The following is a 24,575-nucleotide window of genomic DNA, read 5'->3' as shown; positions in this document are numbered from 1 at the left end:
ATTTCTGGCTAGCAACAAGAAAGCTGGCATAAACATCCATGTAGATGTTTTTGTGGGAACCTAAGTTTCCGTTTTTGAGGATAAATATACAAGGGTAGAATTGCTGGGTTGTACAGTAATTGCATGTTTAGTTTTAGAAGAAAAGGTCAAACTGTTTTCTAGAATGGCTGGACCATTTTACATTCCCATCCCATTGAGACCCAGTCTCTGCATCCTTGTCAGCTTTGGTGTTATCACTCAAAAAACTTATTTGTAATAAAATTGTATATAGTTAAGGTTGTGCAACATGGTTTGATATGCACATACACAGTGAAATGATTACTAAAGTTAACATAGCATCATCCCACATACTTATCTATTGTGATGGCAGCATCTGAAATCTATCCTCTTAACACATCTCCAGCATTCAATACAGTGTTATTGATCATAGTCACCATGCTGTACATTAGATCTCTAGAGTCAATCATCCTACATAACCACAATCTTGTACCTTTAATCGATATCTCCCCATTCCCTCCAGCTCCCCACCCCTGCTAACCCCCTCTATTCTCTACTTCCATGCATTTGATCTTTTTAGGTTCTACTTATGACTGTGACTGGCAGGCTCCAGGCCATGAGGTTGCAAAGAGTTGGACATGACTGAGTGACTAATATATTACTACTCACTATTATGGCTGAGACTGTACAGGTTTTTTTCCTTCCATGTTTGGCTGTAAGTTGTCATCTTTATCTTATAAAATGGGAATATTGTTATTAATGATATATTTCTATACAGTGTAATTTATTTTTATTGCAAAACTCTTTCTGCCCTTTCTCAGAGGGATTATTTTAAATTTGCCTTGAAGTCCTCCCCACCTTATACACCTCAGGACAAATCACTGAGTGGTCAGCGTCTCTTCTCTAAAACATCTTAAAATGAAGTAACTACTTTGTTTTTACACCCAAATATATATCTCAAGCTTGTTTAGGTTAAAAAAGGCACCTCTTCTTCAAGAGAGAGATTGGGAAAGTATGAGTCTGATTTTTCCAGAATATTCACAGATAGCAATTGGGAAGAGGGAAAAAAGAGAACAAATGTAAGAGACAAAAGAAAAGGACTACACTAGTGTAGAATCAAGGAAGAACATCTAAAGCATGAAGGAGGCAGTTAATACTGACAAGTGTCACTGAGAGTTTACAAAGACAGATGATAGAAAATGTACATGAGTTGAAAACAGCTAAAAGCAAAACAAAATGATATGAACAACCAAAATATTCTAGAGTAAAATGGAGTATGGGGAATTAAAGAAGGAAATAAAACCCAATGACAAAATCCATACCTTCAATACTTATTTATATACATTAAGCTCCAACCAGAATTAAAGTGCTTTTGTTGTCATTTAAAATGTTCATAAAGCAGAATAAAATTATCATTATTATAACATGTTCTTGTATTTAAACAGCTGTAATAAACAGTGTGCAATGAAATTTTAAACACCAATTCACTCATTCAAAAATTCCACTTGGCTCCAGGAAGGTTCTGTACAAACCTACAGAATGTACAATGCCAGGCATGAACGCGAGGGCAAACCGGGGACTTGTTCCTGGTTCAGGAGAAACAATGGCAAGCAAAAACAACTGATGGGCATGGGTTTGTGGAACTTACAACAAAATCTGATTGATAAGCATTAGTCACGTGTCAACTCCATGGACTGTGGCCTACCAGGCTTCTCCATCCATGGGATTTTCCAGGCAAGAATACTGGAGTGGGTTGCCATTTCCTTCTCCAGGAGATCTTCCCAACCCAGGGACTGAACCCAGGTCTCCCGCATTGTAGGCAGCCACTTTACCATCTGAGCCACCAGGGAAGTCCATACATCCAGGGAATTATAACACGGCTATGTGTTACAGAGGCATGTGACATGGTAGAGAAACTTTATCTACTCTGGGAGTTTTGACTTCTACTCAGAGGGAGTGGCTGATAAGGGAAATTGATATTATCTAGGTGAGAGAGAGAGAAAAAAGAAAGAATAGTAAGTACAAAAGCCCTGTGCAGAAAGGAAGCAAGGCCTATTCAAGGAACAGAAAGAAAACCAGAAAGGTGGTAAGGTGGGGGAAGCATTACAGGAGCTGAAACCAGTATCTAGATCTTGTTTTATTTTCTTTTGTTTTCCATATAGTCAACAGAAGCTACAATGAAGTGGATGTTGATAAAGCAGGTGCTGGTATTATCATACTTAGCTGACTGGATGGATTTTAGAGATTAGAGTGAATGGGGAAGAGGTGAAGCAAAGAAACCAGAAAGGAAAGTGCTTCGGTATTTTGAGTGAGAGGGAGCAGCTTGATTATACAATCAGAACCCTAGTATGGGAGAGAAAATAAAGAGAAGTGGATCAAAAGCATTCAGGAGATAAAACCACAGTGATTGGCAGTGGTTTAGAAATAAGAGGGTGAGAGAGACAAAAGTTTCAAGGATGAAATAGGTTTCTAGTTTGTGAAACTGAATGGTTAGGTAGCACCATTCACTGATAAAGGGAACAACAAGAAAAGCTCAGGTTTTGTGGGGTAGATGGGAAGTTCCACTTGGAGTGCAGATGGCTTTGTCACATACAAATGGAGATGCCAACCAGGCAATTGAAATTACAGTTCTGGACTTCATTGCAGAAATGTGAGCTAGAGATATAATGTAGCCAGTTATCTGCAAATAAGTGTTAATAAAACCACACACATGCACGTGGGTACAATGACTATGGAAGGGATTATAGAATCAGAAGACAACCCTACTAGGACTGACTTCTGAAGAATTAGTATTTAAAGGCTGAGTAGAGAGAACGAGAACACGAAGCAGACTAAACAGAAACATCCAAAGAAATGGGAAAAGCCTAGGAGAGTGCAATGCACAGATCTCAAGGGAAGACATTTTTTAAGAAGGGAGAAAATGCTCAATACTGACCATTGTTTCAAGTTCAAGAAAGAAGCAGAAACTTTTTTCTGAATTGGTTTTAGTGACATGGCATTCTTTACTTCACTTGAACTAAGTCAGGTGAAGTTTGAATAGAAAAAAAAAATGAAAGCACCACATTTTTAGGGGAAAAAAATCTCAATATCTAGTTCAACTAATGGATATAAAAAGTAGAAATATATTACCTTATTTTATTTTTATATCTGTATCATACTATCAGGATAGTATGATAATTCCATTTATAATAATGTTTTCTTAAAAATTATCAAAATCAAATTGCTATTATAGTGTTTCACATTAAAATGAAATGACTGGTAGCTTCTTAACGAATGAAATAACAAACTATAACTGTCTAATTGGGAAATGAAATATGGATATAACAAATCATTTCCCCATTTTTTCCCCAACTGTGTTGTAGTTTTCTTTATATTTTTCCAGATGGAAGAGATTATTTCAGTTTTGTTTTAATAGAAACAGTTATATTTAATAATATAAATATTATTATTTATACATACTGACTTTATATATATCAGTAAAGCCACATTATTTCTGTTCACAGTTTGTTGTTGTTCAGTTACTAAGTCGTGTCCAACTCTCTGCAACCCCATGGACACATGGCTTCTCTGTCCTCCACTAAATCTTATTTCTGTGGGCCCAGTCCTTGTTTTTTTCTTCATCTAGCACAGTAGCCTATGTACAAGTGAAATAAAATCAGGAAGACATCTAATGAGATCCTTCTGAGGAACCTGCTGTAGATGATTACAACAGATCAAGGGTTACATTAGTTCTATTCTATGATCTTCCGAGTTCACACAGTCAAAAGGCTGAGAAAGGAATAAAACACTAAAACAAGTGATCTCTTATGGATTATCATCATAGATAGCCCCTGAGAAGGTCTAGAGGATAGATATGAGGTTTTTCAGGACATCTCAGTTTTTTTTCTTTTATTTTTTAAATCACAAATAAGGCTTTTAATTATTTAGCTTCTTACTTATAGTACTCACATAACAGAAACTGAAAAATCCATGTTGTTGTTTAGTCACTAAGTCAGGTCTGACTGTTTGAGATCCCCTAGACTGACTAGCCCACCAGGCTCCTCTGTCCATGGGATTTCCCAGGCAAGAATACTGGAGTCGGTTGCCATTTCCTTCTCCATTTTTTTTTCCTTTTAGCCAATTGATTTTTTTTTTTTAAATTTGGGCCACACCTCAAGGCATGTAGTTTCCTGATTAGGGATCAAACCTGTACCCCCTGCATTAGAACACAAAGTCTTAACCACTGGATCACCAAGGAAGTCCCAGGACATCTCAGTTTTTTTAATCTAAGAAACTACAATATGCCCGGTTCTGTAGTTTTTAAGTGAACATAAATTTTATGAGTTTTTTTTATAGGAACATTCTTAATAAAACATTTAGTTTTTGTTAGAAGATACCTGATTCTTTTCCATTTTCTGATTTGTTCTATCCCTTCTAGAGCTCTGGCAGACACTCTCCTTCTAGAGCTCTGGCAGACACTCTCCATCAAAATCTGAGAGGTTTTGACAGCTGACTGATTAAGAACCTGAATCCTTGGGTCACTCTACTACCATTCAAATCCTGACTCCAGTACGTACAAACTGAGCTACTGTATGCAAATTCCTTCAGCTTCCTGTCCCTCAGTATCTATATCTGTTAAATACAAATGTCTATATCTCCTCTCTCCCAGAATTGTAATGAGCATTAGCTGAGATGCATATAATATACCCAGAGAAATGCTTGGTATGAAAGTTATATATTATTTTTGAAGACTAGGTGGACCACAAATACTGTTATGTACCTACAAGGAACTGTCAATAATTGTGTGTGTGCTTAGCTGCTCAATTGTGTCTTTGCGACCCTATGGACTGTAGCCCTCCAGGCTTATCTGTCCATGAGGATTCTCCAGGCAATAATAATGGAGTGGGTCACCACGTTCTCCTCCAGGGGATCTTCCCAACCCATGGATGGAACCCAGGTCTCTCACACTGAAGGAGGATTCTTTACCATCTGAACCACCAGGATAGCCCAACTGTTTAGGTAGGATATATCAATGCCTCATTAATTCTTGTCTATGAATCACTGTTCCTTCTGCTCATTCTCTAATTCACATTTCCATATGCCCAAACTCTAAGGCCTACTTATAAATGTGGATTCTTCAATGAAACTTTCATAATCACATAATCTATGAGTAATCATTTATGGCTGATTTGCACCATGGTTTATAACTCTCTTGACATATTACAGTAGTGGTATTTATGAGTATATGTGTGAGTGTGTATATAGGTGTTTGCCTATTTTTCTCTGACTTTGAGCTGTAATTTCATAAAAGGGAGAAAGAATATTGCAGGTGTTCAACTATGTATATTTATAAGCAAGTAAAATAAAGTAAAGCAAGTGGAGTTGCTCAATATCATATCATATCATTCTATCTAGTCCTACTTCCCCCCAAGCTAACTGGTAAGTACATTACACTCATCCATGACTAACTTTCAATTACTCAAGTACCTTCTAGCTCTTCAGTACAATTCCAGTCTTATTTAAACTGAATTGTCAATGTTTTCTAGGTATTTTTACCATTTTTCCAGATTTAAGGATAATCAATTTTACTAATGGTTCTCAAGAAATCTTAGACACTTTTCCAATAAACATCTATATTAACTAAAATAACATTAAGGTGCAAACCTTCCTTGTCATATCAATCCAATTCTGTATTCTCTAAAGGATGATTTTTCATGTTGCTTAACAACTCTGACTGAGCAATTGAAATTCAGACTATGATAAATGTTTTACACTGAAGGCTCATTTCATTATACAGTAGTCAGTTGAAATGGGGTTTCCGAAGAAGGTATTTTTAGGAAGCACAGAGTACATGAAAAAGCTGAAGACATTATACAATTTAAATATTTATTGAAGCTTTTCTACTAAGGCAACATTTTGGTGATATCTCATAGAAATACGGGAAAGGAAATTAGGGGTAACTAGATGGTAGAGACTGTGGAAACCAAGACACCTGGTGCTGTGAGTGAGTTTCACATTCACAAAGTCATTAAATTGGAGAAGGAAAGGCACGCTCCTCCTTACAGACATATTATTTTCCTTAGGATTTCAACATTCATTCTAAATATACCTCTTAGATGATTTTCTGAAGTGTTTTTGTCTCCCTTTCTGAATTCCTGACTTCCTCCTCTTCTCGCTCGATATGACCTTTGTAGCCAGTCTAATCTACGCTCATTAGGGACATTAAACCAAATTCCTAATGATTATACAGCAGAGGTGATGAATAGATTCAAGAGATGAGATCTGGTAGACAGAGGGCCTGAAGACTATAGACAGAGGTTAGTAAAATGGTATAGGAGGTGGTGACCAAAACCATCCCAAAGATAAAGAAATGCAAGACGGTAAAGTGGTTGTCTAAGACCTTACAAATAGTTGAGAAAAGAAGAGAAGCAAAAGGCAAAGGAGAAAGGGAAAGATATACCCAGCTGAATACAGAGTTTTAGAGAATAGCAATGAGAGATAAGAAAGCCTTCCTAATGAGCAAAGCAAAGAAATAGAGGAAAACAGTAGAATGAGAAAGACTAGACAACTCTTCAGGAAATTGGAGATACCAAGGGAATGTTTCATGCAAGGATGGGTACAATAAAGGACAGAAAACGGCAAAGACCTAATAGAAGCACAAGATATTAAGAAGAGGTGGCAAGAATACACCAAAGAACTATACAAAAAAGTCCTTAAAGACCTGGATAGCTATGTTGCTGTGGTCACTCACCTAGAGACAGACATCCTGGAGTGTGAAGTTAAGTGGGCCTTAGGAAGCTTTAGAAAGTGCTGCACTCAATATGCCAGCAAATTTGGAAAACTCAGCAGTGGCCACAGGACTGGAAAAGGTCCATTTTCATTCCAATCCCTAAGAAAGGCAATGCCAAAGAATGCTCAAACTACCACACAATTGCACTCATCTCACACACCAGTAAAGTAATGCTCAAAAATTCTCCAAGCCAGGCTTCAGCAATACGTGAACCGTGAACTTCCAGATGTTCAAGCTGGTTTTAGAAAAGGCAGAGGAACCAGAGATCAAATTGCCAATATCCACTGGATCATTGAAAAAGCAAGAGTTCCAGAAAAACATCTATTTCTGCTTTATTGACTATGCCAAAGCCTTCGACTGTGTGGATCACAATCAACTGTGGAAAATTCTAAAAGAGATAGGAATATCAGACCACCTGACCTGCTTCTTGAGAAACCTGTATGCAGGTCAGGAAGCAATAGGTAGAGCTGGACATGGAACAACAGACTGGTTCCAAATAGGAAAAGGAGTACCTCAAGGCTGTATATTGTCACCCTGCTTGTTTAACTTATATGCAGAGTACATCGTGAGAAAGGCTGGGCTGGAAGAAGCACAAGCTGGAATCAAGATTGCCAGGAGAAATAGCAATAACCTCAGATATGCAGATGATACCACCCTTATGGCAGAAAGTAAAGAGGAACTAAAAAGCCTCTTGATGAAAGTGAAAGTGGAGAGTGAAAAAGTTGGCTTAAAGCTTAACATTCAGAAAACTAAGTTCATGGCATCTGGTCCCATCACCTCATGGGAAATAGATGGGGAGACAGTGGAAACAGTGTCAGACTTTATTTTTTTTGGGCTCAAATATCACTGCAGATGGTGACTGCAGCCATAAAATTGAAAGATGCTTACTCCTTGGAAGGAAAGTTATGAGCAACCTAGATAGCATATTGAAAAGCAGAGACATTACTTTGCCAGCAAAGGTCCGTCTGGTCAAGGCTATGGTTTTTCCAGTGGTCATGTATGAATGTGAGAGTTGGACTGTGAAGAAAGCTGAGCACCAAAGAATTGATGCTTTTGAACCGTGGTGTTGGAGAAGACTCTTGAGTCCCTTGGACTGCAAGGAGATCCAATCAGTCCATCCTGAAGGAGATCAGTCCTGGGTGTTCATTGGAAGGACTGATGCTGAAGCTGAAATCCAGTACTTTGGCCACCTCATGCGAAGAGTTGACTCATTGGAAAAGACCCTGATGCTGGGAGGGATTGGGTGCAGGAGGAGAAGGGGACGACAGAGGATGAGATGGCTGGATCGCATCACCGACTCGATGGGCATAGGTTTGGGTAGACTCTGGGAGTTGGTGATGGACAGGGAGGCCTGGTGTGCTGCGATTCATGGGGTCACAAAGAGTCGGACACATATGAGCGACTGAACTGAACTGAACTGAGGAAGCTTCATATGAACAAAGTTAGTGGAGGTGATGGAATTCCAGCTGAGCTATTTCAATCCATAGAAGATGATGCTGTTGAAGTGCTGTACTCAGTACGTCAGCAAATTTGGGAAACTTAGCAGTGTTCACAGGACTAGAATGATCAGCTTTCATTCTAATCCCAAAGAAGAACAATTTCAAAGAACGTTCAAACCACCACACAAATGTGCTCATTTCACATGCTAGCAGGGTAATGCTCAAAATCCTTCAAGCTAGACTTCTGCAGTGTGTGAACTGAGAACTTCCAGATGTACAAACTGGATGTGGAAAAGACAGAGGAACCAGAGATCAAATTGTCAAGATATGGAAGATCACAGAAAAAGCAAGGGAGGTCCAGAAAAACATCTGCTTCATTGACTATGCTAAAGCCTTTGACAGTGTAGATAACAACAAACTGTAGAAAATTCCTAAAGAGATGGGAATACCAGATCACCTTACCTGCCTCCTAAGAAATGTCTATGCAGGTCAAGTAGCAACAGTTAGAACCAGATATGGAACAACAGACTGGTTCCAAACTGGGAAAGAAGTATGTCAAGGCTGTATTTTGTCACCCTGCTTATTTAACTTATATGCAGAGTACATCACGGGACATGCCAGGCTGGATGAAACACAAGCTGGAACCAAGATTGCCAGGAGAAATATCAACAACCTCAGATAGGCAGATAATACCACTCTAACGGCAGAAAGTGAACAGGAATTAAAGAGCCTCTTGATGAGGGTGAAAGAGGAGAGCAAAAAAGCTGACTTAAAACTCAACATTAAAAAACAAAGATCATGGCATCTGGTCCCATCACTTCATTGCAAATAGATGGGGAAAAAGTGGAAACAGTGTCGGATTTTATTTTTTGGGGCACCAAAATCACTGCGAACAGTGAGTACAGCCATAAAATTAAAAGACACTTGCTCCTTGGAAGGAAAGCTATGACAAATCTAGACAGCATATTAAAAGGCAGAGACATCACTTTGCTGACAAAGGCCCATATAGTCAAAACTATAGTTCTTTCAGTAATCATGTACAGATATGAGAGGTGGAATATAAAGAAGGCTGAGTACCAAAGAATTGATGCTTTCGAACTATGATTCTGGAGAAGACTCTTGGGAGTCCCTTTGACAGCAAAGAGATCAAGCTAGTCAATCCAAATGGAAATCAACCCTGAATATCCATTGGAAGGACTGATGCTGAAGCTGAAGCTCTAATACTTTGGCTACCGATGTGAAGAGTCAACTCATTGGAAAAGACCTGGATGCTGGGAAAGATTATGGGCAGGAAGAGAAGGGGGCGACAGAGGATGCGATTGTTGGATGGCATCACCAACTCAATGGACATGAGTTTGAGCAAATTCTGGGAGATAGTGAAGGACAGGGAAGCCTGGCATGCTGCAGTCCATGGGGTTGCAAAGAGCTAGACATGACTTAGTGACTGAACAACAAGAGCCATTAAGTCCCCAATAAAGAAGTAGGCTTCACATTCCCAGGTTCCCTGCACCCATGCTCTCCATTAAAAACTTATTCCACACCCCCAATTCTTCCCATTATTCTAGCTCCCTTCAAGTCTTCCCCTTCTAAATGGTACTATTATCCACCCAATTCTACATGCCATAGAAAGCACCACATCCAACTCAATACTAATTCCTATTGACTCCATCTCCTAGGTAAATCTTAAATCAATCCACTTCTTTCAACTCCAATGTTACCATTCTAATCAACATCATCTTCTTTTATCCCTGGAGAAACTACCAGATTGAGAGCTTCAGACTGATAGCTCCTCATCTACTTTTAACACCTTCTAATCTCTTCTTCACAAAACAGAATACTATTCTTAAAAAAAAAAAAAGCAAAAAACACACAAGCATAGTCATTTCACCTCCTTGACAGAAACCTTTAAAAGCTAACCATTGATTTTACTATACAGAAAACTAAAATCATTGCCATGAGCTCTGAGGCACTGAATGATTGGACCCCAGGCCACTGTATCAACTGCATGCTTGTTTAAACTGCCCCACTTAAGAAAGTCTAGGAAAGCTGACCTTCATTTAGTTCTTTCTTCATAGCATGTTACACCTTCACATATGTTGATCCCTCTGAAAGTAACATTTCCCTCTTTTTACCTCAGACAACTATGAGCCAACTCCATTCTGCATTGTCATACTTTGAATGCTGATTTCTTAGGAATCCTTCCCCCAATTTCTAATACAAGTCTAGGTCTCACTAGTATACATTTTTCTAACAAGGCATACATTATTTTGTAGTCCTTATCCCAAATGCAATTTAAATAGTGCATGAACATTATATATATATATTTCCTCTCCTAAATTCTAATCCCAGTGAGCGCACTTATTTAGAACATTATCTCCAGATCATGGCACAGTATCTGGCACAAGTAGGTGCTCAACACGTCCTAGTTACCTGACTAAATGCATGAATAACAAATGGTTCCTTCTTTAAACAATGGTCACGGAAACCCACGCAATACAAAGTTTAAGGAGCCACTTCCTCTGATACTTTTATTTCTGGATTTATTTAGAGAGCCACTCTATTTCTAGACATTTAAAGGAAAACACTGCAAAGTCCATAGGCTTGAGCGAAGTAAACTCTGTGATAACACTTGGTGCTCTCTGACATAGCCCATTAGAGACGGGGTATGTACACCTAATCCAGAGGAATTCTCTAGCTCTTCAGCAGCTGTTCCCATGGCTCCTGACCTGCCCTTCAGGCTCTACTAAATCAGGATTCCCCAGCTGTCTGAGCTTCCAGTAAGCTCCTTCAGTTAACCACCTACATGCCAACATTGCTTGTATCTGGTTACACTCTTTAGAATCTAGTTTCCCCTTTTCCTTCCTAGTTATTTTCCAATATATCAGAGCCACTGAGGTTCACCACTTTCATACATAATTTTATCTGTCCCTCAACTATTTTGGAAACATTTTGCCTGCTTAGTCAGCAATCTATTTCTAATATTGCCGCCGTGAGCATCTATATATAAAGGAATTACTCAGCTTGCCTTTGATGAAAATACTTGAGCAGTTCTGACTCTGATTTTTTTTTTTCCTTTCTTGTGTCTTTAGTTTGACCTCACACAGTTTCCAAGGCTAATATCTGCACTTGTAAGAGTGTGCTGACTCCTGTGCCCTTTAAGTCGGCACTTAGCTCCAGCTAAGGTACTATTGCTGCTGTAATCTGATAAAGGAGCAGACAAGTTGTGTGCAAATAAAGATGGGTGCCAAGAATGAGCAAAAAGCCACCGATGTTTATGCCCTTTTATAGTCCTGATTCCATGACAGTCTTAGCGAAAAGCAGAGTGGGAGGAGGGAGAGCAATTTAAAACAAAACAAAGCAAAAGCCAAGAAGAGGGTGAAAACCTTGAAAGGTTAACCCCTTTATTTGCCCATAATTGGGCATACTGAGACATAATAATGTTAATTGTGCTCAATGAATACTGGTCTTTTAAAAACACCAATTATTTCATAAGGTTAGAGATAAAGAACAGCTAAAAGCTGAAGATAAACTGACAAAAACCTGTATATTAGTTTGGCATATATAAATCCCTCATTGCTGTAATGCCTGTGAATGGGTTGAATTTACTAAATATATTTATTAAATATTTATTAAGTGTAAACTAAGAGTGTGACAATGTAAGCATTTTTCAAAGTTTCTTTAAAATTCTGTTAACTGTTTAAAACTCATTCAGCTACCTACATTCTGACTTTATCACATGGATAAGCACTGGCTTCCATACCATGCACTTTAATATTCCTTCTATTAATTAAAGCAACCCAGTTTTCTCTTAAAAATAAATAATAAAATAAAAATAGAGGCAATGTTCTTCCTCAGATTCTAAATATGTTAAAGTAGCCTTAGACACATTTCAGCTTTAAAAATTAATATACAGGAAACCATTTTCCTAACATTTAAAATTTATGGAAAACCAGTGGCTTAAAGTTATGTAGAATCAAAATACTGAATTACCAGTTCTGGAAGATTCATTTATCCACACCCCAAACAACAGCAGCATCAACATTTTACCAGCATAGCATCAAAATGACAGTTCCTTTCCAATTAAAGGATAATTGTTAATTCTCCCCACCTTCCTTTGGTGAAGAATGGGGTGAATAATGACAAACCCAAAGTAAGGCACTGAAGCAGAAGGTAAAAGATAATAAGGAGACTGGGAAGAAACTGATTTCCAAACTCAATCCAGATTGCTAAAAACACTTGCTTTCTCTGGGCTTAGAATCATTACAGACTATGCAAAGTCACCTCTCGGGACTGTAGGGCCCCAGAAAATTGCTCTATGTCTTCTTTCACCTACTGAAATTCTGAGGTCTTGTGAATGAATATCAGAACATAAGGACTGAGCACAGAGCTGGATGAAAATTTTTTCCTTAAAATGGTAGCCCGAATGGAAGACTCCAGCTCTGGGAGCAAGGGCATTGACCTTGGCCTTTGTTAATGGGCATGTGGGGGATTCCGTGTGGTCACAAGACTAGGACTCTTCTAAGCATGAATGAGCAGGGTCATTCCCTTTCTTCACCCTCATTTGCCTGCTGCTTGTCAGAATTGTGGCTGAGACATTTAAGATTCTCTTAAACCACTAGAGCCACGGCTTTTGGTTTTGTGGCCATATTCAGGGCAGAGCAGTAATCTTGAGTGGGGAAAGCAAAAGGGCATGTCTCTTGGAGTTAAAGCATTTCAGAATTTCTGGAGGAGCCATCTGGTTTAAAAAGGCACTAGCAAAATTCTAATATGCTGTAATATTGGATACACGGGAAAATAAGCTTTTAATACCCTAAGTTTTGGAAAAAAGCAAACCAAATCATCTTAGCTGCTACTCTTTAAACTATCATTTGCATATGAGTGACTCACAAAAAGCAGGGCTATTCTCCCTTTCAAGAGAGGCTATCAGAATCTCTGAAAGACGTTTTCACTTATAATATTAATTAGAGGAAGCTTGACATTTTACAAATATAAAGATGTTAGGACAATTCTACATGTGACAGAAGTAGACAAATCCATTCCAAATTGGCAAAATAATAAGCTACACTATAGCACTGCCTGGGCTTCCCAGGTGGCTCAGTGGTAAAGAATCCACTTGTCAATGCAGAAGATGCGATGTGGGTTCGATCCCTGGGTTGGGAAGGTCCCCTGGAGAAGGGAAAGTCAATACACTCTAGTATTCTTGCCTGGAAAATTCCATGGACAGAGGAGCCTGGTGTGCTACAATCCAGGGGGTCTCAAAGTAGTCAATCAAGATTTAGCAACTGATCACACACACACACACATACACACACACACAGAGAGAGCACTGCCAACCTATTTTTCATATCTGTATTAAAATTAAACTTCAGAACTCCAAATACATTATGAGTATTCCTCTGTCAATATTGTATAGCATGAAATTCCAATGACTTTTAATAAATGGATGTTTTTAAATGAGGAAAAAGATGAAGACCACAAGATGTTTATTTTTTTTGCTTGTTTGAGTTTTGAAGATCGGTCTGCTCCATGGACCATACTGCCAAAGAAAAGAGTTTCATGAAATTATGCTATGGTACTTGGCTGCATTCAATTAAAAAAAAATAAGTCTTCTCATATTCCATACTGCAGCCTATAACTTTCCCAACAAAATGTCCCTATATGAACCAACTACCTTGATAACAGAACACAAATCTCATAGGACTATGGCAGGACTTTGTGAGAAAGAAAACTGTGGCCTCCCTCTGAATCCAATCACACCCTGAATGTGCTGTATAAAAATAAACCAAGGTCATCATTATTCCTTCTCACTGTGATTTGGCTTGCCTTCAAATTACATACTCTGTATATCTGAAATAACTGCACCGCCTCCATTAACTGAGTTTGACATCACTTTAATCAATGTATCTTTTCAGAATGAAAGGCAGAAATGTCAAATTCCTACGATTATAAACTCCTTTAACTCTCTAATCTGCATTAAGTAAAAGCTTGTCTTTGAGAAATAATATATACTTTAAAGAAATATAACTAGCATCAATTTTCTTTTAAAATGGAGTAAAAGAGATTCAACCGCAACAAATCTCTTCATACAGAGATGATTTCCCATGAAATGTTCAAAGCTTAAGTCTGCAAGTGCTTCACTTATATTGGCTCCTCCCAAGTCCCACCTGATTTTATACTCATAATTTTGTATTAGTTTTCCAAAAAGAGTCCCCTTCCTTCAACTGTTCAACCTCAGGCCCCATAAAACCTATGTCTGCTTCTTCCTTCATGGTTTGTGATGTTTTGTCATTACTCTTGTCAGTATCTATTCAAATGATGCAGATTTAAATAGAAAATAAAACATATAAACAAAAAATTTGGAATATATACATATAACTCAATCGCTTTGCTGTATAACTGAACATAACAGAGCATTGTAAATTAACAATACAAAAAAAATGAGTTTAAAAAAAGAAAATTAACTTTATAGAAAAGTTAATTTCCAATTAATTTTCAAGGTCTCTCTTAGGTAACTCAGTACTCTGTGATTTAGATGTGTATGTGTGTTTTATATAAAAATACAGAGTCACACCAAAATATCATGTTTCTTGCATTTGTAATGCAAGAAAGAATGGTTTAATGAAAAATATGATAAATCATTTTTAATAAGTTAGGGAAATATTACAGCAGAAAGTGGAAGGGTAAGGAAAGTTTGGGAAATCACTTTGTTTTATTTTTGTGATAAAACCATGATGAAAGATAATAAAATAGAATTAAGAAATCTTGACTTTTCCAGAGAACAAAGATTTTAATCTCTTTTATTAAACCATCCAAGTGGTTAAGAACTTTACAATTTGTTTCACATGTAGCAAATAACTTGGCCTACAAAGATTTCAAATGAATACTTTAGGACTAAAGAGGAAGCTGTATTAATATCTCTGTCCAAATTATGAATTTATATTTCAGTACTCTCTAGCTGGAGTAGTGTCAACCAACACCTCTCTTCCTTAAATAACAAATTTGCACAGAACATTTTGTGGTCTTTAAGTTTAGAGTAACAATTATAATGATATTTTCTACTGTATTTTTGATACTGCTATGCCACATAAGAGACACAGAGGGCTTCTTATTAAGAAGTATATTATCTATTTAGATCAGCAATCTCTTTTTCATAGTTAAGATGCCCTTAAAAGACTCTGCAAATGAAATTCTAAAAGATGATATTACTAGACTTTAAGAAAATTTGCATCATTTAAAAAATTCTAAAGAAATATATAATTTGCAATCAATTATTTGAATGATTCTTTGCAAAACAGTATTTAAGTAATTCTAAAAGTAAGCAACACTTGTGTTAATACAGTGTTATTCTCTATTAATTGGTAACTATTTTGGTTAAAACCCAACCAAGTGTACTCAAGTTTTTCAAACCAATGCAATTTAAAAAACTGGATTCAAATGTCAATACATTCAAAGACTAGCATGTTGCCAGTTAATAAAAGTTAATGTATAATGTAACTTCGTGAATATCTTCATTTTCTCTTAAGAAATTCATTGCCATTTAGCCTAAGTAGTACCTGATAACTTCAAAATGTACTATAATAAAGTCCTACCAGGCTTGTCCAAAAAGGTTAGCTTTCTTCAAATTCTGATTAAGAATTTAAAAAGTCATTTGAATCTATGACAAAGTAGATGGTTTGTTTATCTTGCTCCATGTCAAAATTAAAATTCTGCTACTCTCCCTAAATTGCTCTATATACTGGTTTATGGTTTTAATTTTGTAGCTGTATCAATTGATCAAGTGATGAATATGTATGTATTACAAAGAACAAACATATGGCTTTGTATTTTTGTAATATTTGTAAACTGAATGGCTTTTCTATCAGAAATCAATTTTTACATCTGTCAAAGAAATTTATAAAGGAAATTATATAAAAATGTTTTACTACAAAATCCAGTAGCATCTTTTGTAAATCAATAAATGCACAATGTTGATTTCTTTCCACAATTTGTTCTCAGAGGTGAAACCTCTCTTGTGACTCTTTTCCCAGAAGTTTTGAATAGTTACTTATTTAGAGAGATTTCAGTTCTTTCATTCTTAATTATAGACCCTCATATCTATTTCAGAATGACTATAATCCACAAGTGAAACGCAGGTGAAAAAAAAAGATAATCTTCATCCACCTCTTTGGGACACACTGTACCCCTCATATATTATTTGTATATATTATTTTTACTGTTGTCACATGGTCAGTTTTTACATTTTTTATTAATCATTTTTACTTTCTTAAACAAAAAAGTTGGAGTTTATATTAAAAAGTCAAGCTAAAAAGTTTTACTGAAAAGTTAGGTCATCATAGACATGAAACAAAATTGTGACTTGAATGCAAATTATGATTAAAAGCCCCTCATGTTTTTCTGTTCTTTTCTTAATATGGTACTTTTGTACCTGGTTGATTGCAGAGATCATACCATCATTTGAAATAATTTTTAATGATATGCTACAGAAAAGAACATTAAAAGTACTGAATGTAGTATGAGAAGGGAACTTTTAAATTAAATATTTATCAATACTTCTCAATCTCCATTTATCCACAACAAATCATTTTATTCTCTATCTTCCCCCCATAATAAGCCACATAAAACTTTTCTAACCTTGAGGCATCCACATGTCATTCCCATAGAGCAATTAGTTCATTGAGAATATATGTCAGTTCAGTACTCCACATGTAACTATTACTAAATACAAAAACATCAAATAATCATGATAGTAACTCATATACACAAACTATTTAACAGCAATTTAAATTGTTTGTTACAAATACTCCAAGCCAGTTATGCATATTCTATTACTGTAGTAGTTTCTTAAATAAGAAAGATGTTATTTTTGCAAAAGAAAAAGCTTAAATGCTAACTCATTTATATTGAAAAGTTTTCCCAGTGAGAAACATGAACACCTGCACATATATATGTGTAATATATACATATATATAATATTTATGCTTAATCACTATCCACTATAATAAGTTTAAATCAATCTGCCTAATCAGTGAGCTTGCCACAAACTAAAAGTTATGCCATGGTAAAAAATATTTTTAGTTACTTTGTACTTACAACAGTCCTCTACTTCTTCCCACCAAAGCATTTGGAAAAAAGAAAAGTATATATCAAGGCAGCGATAAAAATCTTGGTAAATTTTCTTTCAACTTTATTGCTTCAGTAGGTTTAGGAATGATGAGAAACCAATCAACTTCAGCAGCCTTTAAAAAATAAGACTTCAGTTTTTTTTTTTTTTTTTCCCCCTATTCGTAGTCTCTGAAGCTAATTGCCTCCAAGATCTGAGTCCTGTAAGGGGAAAGTGAGTGATCCCAACACTGAGTGAGTCAACATAGTAACTGATGCCAGGATTCTGTAGAGGCCCCTGGATATTTTGAATTCCAGGACCTGCGCAGAAGCAAGTGACCCGCCTTTTCTCTCAAGTTGGTTTCCCATAATAGGATTGCCCATGGCCACTACATATAAGGTTGTGCTTCCAGCATGGCAAGCCCTGTGAATTCAAATAGTGTTCAAATGTGTTCTCATTAATATCTAAACCAGAATAGCCCAGAGGATATAGTATTTGCTCTCAAAGCCTTCTTAACATAAAAACCCTTCAGTACACAACTGTAACAAGACGTTCTGAAATTTCTATGCACCTTTCCAGAATATCAGAGCAGAAAATTCTGATCCAGATTAGCCTTTTAAATGCCTTTTCTTTTTCCTTCTTTCTTTCTTTCTTTTTTTTTTTTTTACCATTCTCACTAGCACTAAAACTTTCACTCCACTGAACAAAAAGAAATGCCCAGAATCATCTATGCATTTGTTATATATCCACTGTCTATCAAACTTCATTTCTACCCTGGGGATCCAATCAAAAGTCATATATTGATGATGCCAACAGTCTGAATAAGAGAAGAAACAGTGGAATGAAGCAGCTGAGCTCTGAAGGCAGAATATATATAGCTCTCATGGGAAAGGCTTCTGCTAAAATAAAGAGCCTTTAAGAATGAAGTGAAGAAATCCCCCTAAAATGCTCAATTTTTGTTGTAGCAGATGATAAAACTTTTTTTTTCACTAACAAATTACTCTTCCTTCAATTTTCTTGCTTAGATTTATTTAAAACACCATCCTCTTAGACACCGAGTTAATGATCAACTCTGTAATGATTCTCAGAAGAAGTTTTCTGTATTAAATGAACACAACTCTAACAAACCGTTCAAAATGTTTCTAAACTATTCTTTGCCAAGAGAAGGCTTCTTTATCTCCTTTCTTATTTTTATTTTTAATGCAATAGGTGAGCCCAATATTTATAGGAAATACTGGTAATGCATTTGAGAAAGATATTTCTTCTGCAATTACTATAATCTCTGCTAAAATTATTTGAGTGTTTTTATAGTACCATTTGTTAAAGTGACAGACTCATTTTTCTATGTCAAGCATTCAATTGCTTGGCACAGAAATAAATTGTAGATAAAAATAGGAAAAAAAAACCTGACATATGGGAGTCAGACTATGATGTTTACTTTAATAGTGAGTTATACATTTTATATTTTTGAATATTAGAATATTACCAATCTCCTCAATAAAATCTGTATGAAATAAAACACAAGCCCTGATTTTAATTTGGGGGTAACCGTACTTAAATTACTATCATCCAAAGTAGATTTAAAATTTTCTCTATAGGTCACCTCATCTCTTTAGTGTAGTTGTCTAAATATGTATACAGCAAACAATTTTATGAAATGTGCTAAGAGAAATGTTTTAGGAGTGACATGGATCCACATCTGCATGTTACATTCCCTGTCCTATGCAATGGCATGCAATATTGCTCAGAATATCAGTTCCTTTACACCTTGTATCATGAGTTCCCTGTAGATATAAACCCACATTTCAGCCAAGGTACGTGTACAGCTTATCAGGGATTTGTAAAGTGTAGTCCATGAAGCAACAGCATTAACATCACGCAGGAACATTTTAGAAATGAGAGTACACATGAAACCTGAAAATGAAAAAAACTCTGGGAGTAGGACACAGTACTCTGTTTGACAGGTGAGCTAATTCGTGGTCAGTTTTGAAAAACCCTGAAATGTATGTTTCCAAAACAACTCTTGCTCCAAATATACCCAAAACTTGTCTTGGTTAATATCTAAAGCAACATCCAAAGTACCAAACACTAATAGATCTGAATGCCCTTAGATACATCTTGTCTTTCAGTTTTAGTCAATTATCAGGATTTGTTGGGCACCTGTAATAAATTTTACATTAATGTAGAATACTCATACTTCTCTTAAGGTTTTATAAAAGAATAGCCAGGAGAGATAAGAAAGCCTTCCTCAGCAATCAATGCAAAGAAATAGAGGAAAACAACAGAATGGGAAAGACTAGAGATCTCTTCAAGAAAATTAGAGATAGCAAGGGAACATTTCATGAAAAACTGGGCCCAATAAAGGACAGAAATGGTATGGACCTAGCAGAAGCAGAAGATATTAAGAAGAGGTGGCAAGAATACACTGAAGAACTGTACAAAAAAGAACTTCCTGACTCAGATAATCACAATGGTGTGATCACTCACCTAGAGCCAGATATCCTGGAATGTAAAGTCAAGTGGGCCTTAGAAAGCATCACTACAAACAAAGCTAGTGGAGATGATGGGATTCCAGTTGAGCTATTTCAAATCCTGAAGGATGATGCTGTGAAAGTGCTGCACTCAATATGACAGCAAATTTGGAAAACTCAGCAGTGGCCACAGGACTGGAAAAGGTCAGTTTTTCATTCCAATCCCTAAGAAAGGCAAACCCAAAGAATGCTCAAACTACCACACAATTGCGCTCATCTCACACGCTAGTAAAGTAATGCTCAATATTCTCCAAGGCAGGCTTCAGCAATATGTGAACTGTGAACTTCCAGATGTTCAAGCTGGTTTTAGAAAAGGCAGAGGAACCAGAGATCAAATTGTCAATGTCTGCTGGATCATCGAAAAAGCAAGAGAGTTCCAGAAAAACATCTATTTCTGCTTTATTGACTATGCCAAAGCCTTTGACTGTGTGGATCACAATCAACTGTGGAAAATTCTGAAAGAGATGGGAATACCAGACCACCTGACCTGCTTCTTGAGAAACCTGTATGCAGGTCAGGAAGCAACAGGTAGAGCTGGACATGGAACAACAGTTTCCAAATAGGAAAAGGAGTACATCAAGGCTGTATATTGTCACCCTGCTTGTTTAACTTATATGCAGAGTACATTGTGAGAAAGGCTGGGCTGGAAGAAGCACAAGCTGGAATTAAGATTGCCGGGAGAAATAGCAATAACCTCAGATGTGCAGATGACACCACCCTGATGGCAGAGAGTGAAGAGGAACTGAAAAGCCTCTTGATGAAGGTGAAAGAGGAGAGTGAAAATGTTGGCTTAAAGCTCAACATTCAGAAAACTAAGATCATGGCATCTGGTCCCATCACCTCATGGGAAATAGATGGGGAGACAGTAGAAACAGTGTCAGATTTTATTTTTTGGGGCTCCAAAATCACTGCAGATGGTGATTGCAGCCATGAAATTAAAAGACGCTTACTCCTTGGAAGGAAAGTTATGACCAACCTAGATAGCATATTAAAAAGCAGTGACATTACTTTGCCAACAAAGGTCCGTCTGGTCAAGGCTATGGTTTTTCCAGTGGTCATGTATGGATGTGAGAGTTCAACTATAAAGAAAGCTGAGTGCCGAAAAATTGATGCCTTTGAACTGTGGTTTTGGAGAAGACTCTTGAGAGTCCCTTGGACTGCAAGGAGATCCAACCAGTCCATCCTAAAGGAGATCAGTCCTGGGTGTTCATCTGAAGGACTGATGCTAAAGCAGAAATTCCAATACTTTGGCCACCTCATGCGAAGAGTTGACTCATTGGAAAAGACCCTGATGCTGGGAGGGATTGGGTGCAGGAGGAGAAGGGGACGACAGAGGATGAGATGGCTGGATGCCATCACCGACTCGATGGACATGAGTCTGAGTAAACTCCAAGAGTTGGTGATGGACAGGGAGGCCTGGCATGCTGCGATTCATGGGGTTGCAAAGAGTCGGACACGACTGAGTGACTGAACTGAACTGAACTGAATGATAGATTCACAGAAAGTTTCAAAGAAAGTATAGAGAGGTTCCCAAAACTCTTCACTCATTTCCCCCCAACAACTGTATTTAAGATAACTATAACACAATATCAAAACCAGGAAATTGACATTGATATACTGTATATATTTCTGTTATTTTATTATGTGTGGAGATTTGTGTAACCACAGCTCAATCACAATACAGAGTCATTCTATCAGCACAGAAATCTTCCTTCCTTTATAGTCACACCAAACACCATCCTCCAGTAGCCTGGTACCTGCTAATTTGTTCTCCATCAATATAATTTTGTCATTTCAAGAATGTTAGATAAAAGCAATCATTCAGTATGTGACCATCTGAGATTAGCATTTTTCACTAGCATAGTGTCCTAGGGATCCCTTCAAGTTGTTATCTGCACCAAAAACCCATTTACTTTTATTACTGAGTACTATTCCATTTCATGGATATATTATAGTCTGTTCAGGCATTCATTCACTGTAGACCATCTTGGTTATTTCCAGTTTTTGGTTACTACAAAAAAAACCCTGCCAAACAATCAACTATATATATATATTTATTTATCTGGATTAATACCCAGGAGTAAAGTTGCTGGGTCATATGGTAAATATATATTTACTTTTTAAAAGAAACTACCAAAATGTTCTCTTGAGGGTTTGTGCCATTTTATATATCTGCCAGCAATGTGAGTGATCCAGTTTCTCCATATTTTTCTTGGTATTGTCATATATACATATATGTGTGTGACACAGACACACACAAATATTATATATACATTTTTGTCTTAAGCAAGTAGAGACATATCATGGCAGTCTTAATTTTAATTGTCTGAACGGTTACTGACACTGAACATTTTTTTTTCTTGTTCTTATTTTCCATCTGAATATATTGTTCAGTGAAATGTCTGTCCACATCTTTTGCTCATTTTCCAACTGGATACTTTGGTTGTAACTGCTGAATTTTCAGTAATCTTTATATACTCTAGACATGAGTCCTTTGTTAGATATGTGTTTTACATATATATTCTCCCAGTATGTAGCTCATCTTTTCATTTTTTAATAAGGTAATTCCAAAGCAAAAGTTTCAAATTTTTTAAAAAATTTATTTATTTATTGAATTTTTTCTTGCATGGTGCATCTTGCTCAAGAATTCTTCAAGTTTTAAGTCGTGAAGATTTTCTCTTAATTATTCTTTTTGTACTATAATTCTATACTTATATTTAAATGGATTTTATTTTTTTAATTTTACTGATTGATTGATTTTTAGCCACTCTGCACTGCTTACAGGAGTTTAGTTCCCCAACAAGGGATTGAAACTGGGCTCACAGGCAGTGGAAGTTCAGAGTCCTAACCACTAGACTGCCAAGGAAATTCCCTTAGAATTAAATTTAAGTTCATTTTTGTATACAGTATAAAGTTTGTTTTCTTCTTTTTTTTTTTTTTTTGCTTACAGATTTCCAGTTACCTCAATGCCATTTATGGAAAAACCACCTTTGCCCTGAATAATTTTTGTACCTTTCTCAAAAACCACCTGGCCACATGTGTGCAGATCTACTTCTGGGATTGAGCCTCTGTCCTATTGATTTATGTGTCTATATCTCTTCCAGTACCATACTGCCTTAATTACGGTAGCTATATGATTAAGCATTAGGCAGAGTTATTTATCCCACTATGTCATTCTTTTTAAAAATCATTTTACACATTCTAGGTCCTGTGTCTTAACATAAAGATTTTAGACAAATAGCTCTATGGATCTAACAATAAAATATCTTCCTTAATTTTGACAAGGGTTACATTAAATAGATCAATTTGGACAAATTTCCTTTTTATCATGTTGAGTCTTATAATCCATTGACACAGTATATACTTCCAATATTTAGGTCATCATTAATTTATTGTGTCATACTGTGCTTTCTAATAGTGCTTTGTATTATGATTATATTATTTCTTTCATATGTCTAAATAATATCACTATCTGTTATTCATGTGATTGCACAAAGAAAGAGAAAAAAACACAGGATACCAAAGTACCATTCTGAAAAAAAAAAACACATTAAAATACAGAACTTTACTTTATCAAAAGCACAGAACACCCACTTCTGGACGTATATCAAGACAAAACTGTAATTCAAAAAGATACATACACCTCTATGTTCATAGCAGCTCTATTCACAATAGTCAAGACATAGAAGCAACCTAAATGTCCACTGAAGATGAATGGGTAAAGAAGATGTGGTACATATAGACAATGGACTACTACTCAGTCATAAAAAAGAATGAAATAATGCCCTGTGCAGCAACAAGGATACAACTAGAGATTATCATACTAGTAAGTCAGAAATACAAATACGATATGATATTCCTTAAATGTGAACTCTAAAATATGACACAAAAGAACCTGTCTAGGAAAGAGAAAGAGAATCACAGACATAGAGAACAGCCTGGTGGTTGCCAAGGGGTAGGGGGTTGGAGGAGGAATGACCTGGGTTGGGGTTAGCACGTGTAAGCTTTTATATATGGGATGAGTAAACAACATAGTACAGAGAACTAGACTCAGTATTCTATGATAAACTATAATGGGAGAAAATAGTTTTTAAAAGATGTGTAGACATATATACATACATGTATATGTATAACTGAGTCATTTTGGTGTACAGCAGAAATTAACAAAGCATTGTAAATCAACTATATTCCAATTAAATTAAAAAGTGCAAAGCATACTTTGATTACATTGAAGGCTTACATTAGCATGTTTTTAAATTACTTTCTATAGTCTACAGTTTAATTTTTAATTCCTTTTTATTTTTAAAAATTTTATTGGAGAATAGTTGGTTTACAGTGTCGTGTTAGTTTCAGATGTATGGCAAAGTGAATCAGTTATACATATACATATATCCATTTATTTTAATATTATTTTCCCATTAAGGACATTACATAGTGTTGAGAAGAGTTCCATGTGTTATACAGCAGGTTCTTAGCCTACAGTTTTAAGATACATGTTGTAAAATGAAGACTGGTTCTTGCTTACATTTGAATACTAACCAGTAATCCCTCTATCATAAAATGGGTGGACTATTATTTAGAAAGAGCTGATTAGGGTAAACTTAAAAGTAACAAGGAGTGAATTCTCAAGAATTTGAAAACTTTAATGGCAGTATTTTATGTTAATTTTTAGGGATCTGAATCATTTCCCCCACTTATGTAATTATCTAAGATAATTTTAAGCACTATGACTAATAGAG

The 24,575-nt window shown here is 36.3% G+C and overlaps 1 protein-coding gene across 9 annotated transcripts in view; it reads right to left on the bottom strand.

Annotated features, from left to right (window-relative positions):
- The window catches only part of DMD (dystrophin), a 2,532,480-nt gene that overhangs the window by 2,109,009 nt on the left and 398,896 nt on the right, over positions 1–24,575 (bottom strand). For 2 of the 9 annotated variants that reach the window (XM_043457703.1, XM_043457700.1), the window contains exon 1: positions 17,296–17,563. The exons of the other annotated variants lie outside the window; for them this stretch is intronic. In XM_043457703.1, coding sequence (XP_043313638.1) covers positions 17,296–17,326 — 31 coding nt within the window. In that variant the 5' untranslated portion in view covers positions 17,327–17,563. Of the gene's footprint in view, positions 1–17,295; positions 17,564–24,575 lie in introns of those variants that run through there. 9 annotated transcript variants of the gene reach the window in all.

Source organism: Cervus canadensis, chromosome X (genome assembly GCF_019320065.1).
Source record: "Cervus canadensis isolate Bull #8, Minnesota chromosome X, ASM1932006v1, whole genome shotgun sequence".
Taxonomy (NCBI): Eukaryota; Metazoa; Chordata; class Mammalia; order Artiodactyla; family Cervidae; genus Cervus; species Cervus canadensis.
The sequence above is the reverse complement of the archived record's forward strand: the minus strand, read 5'-3'. Positions and strand labels throughout refer to the sequence as shown.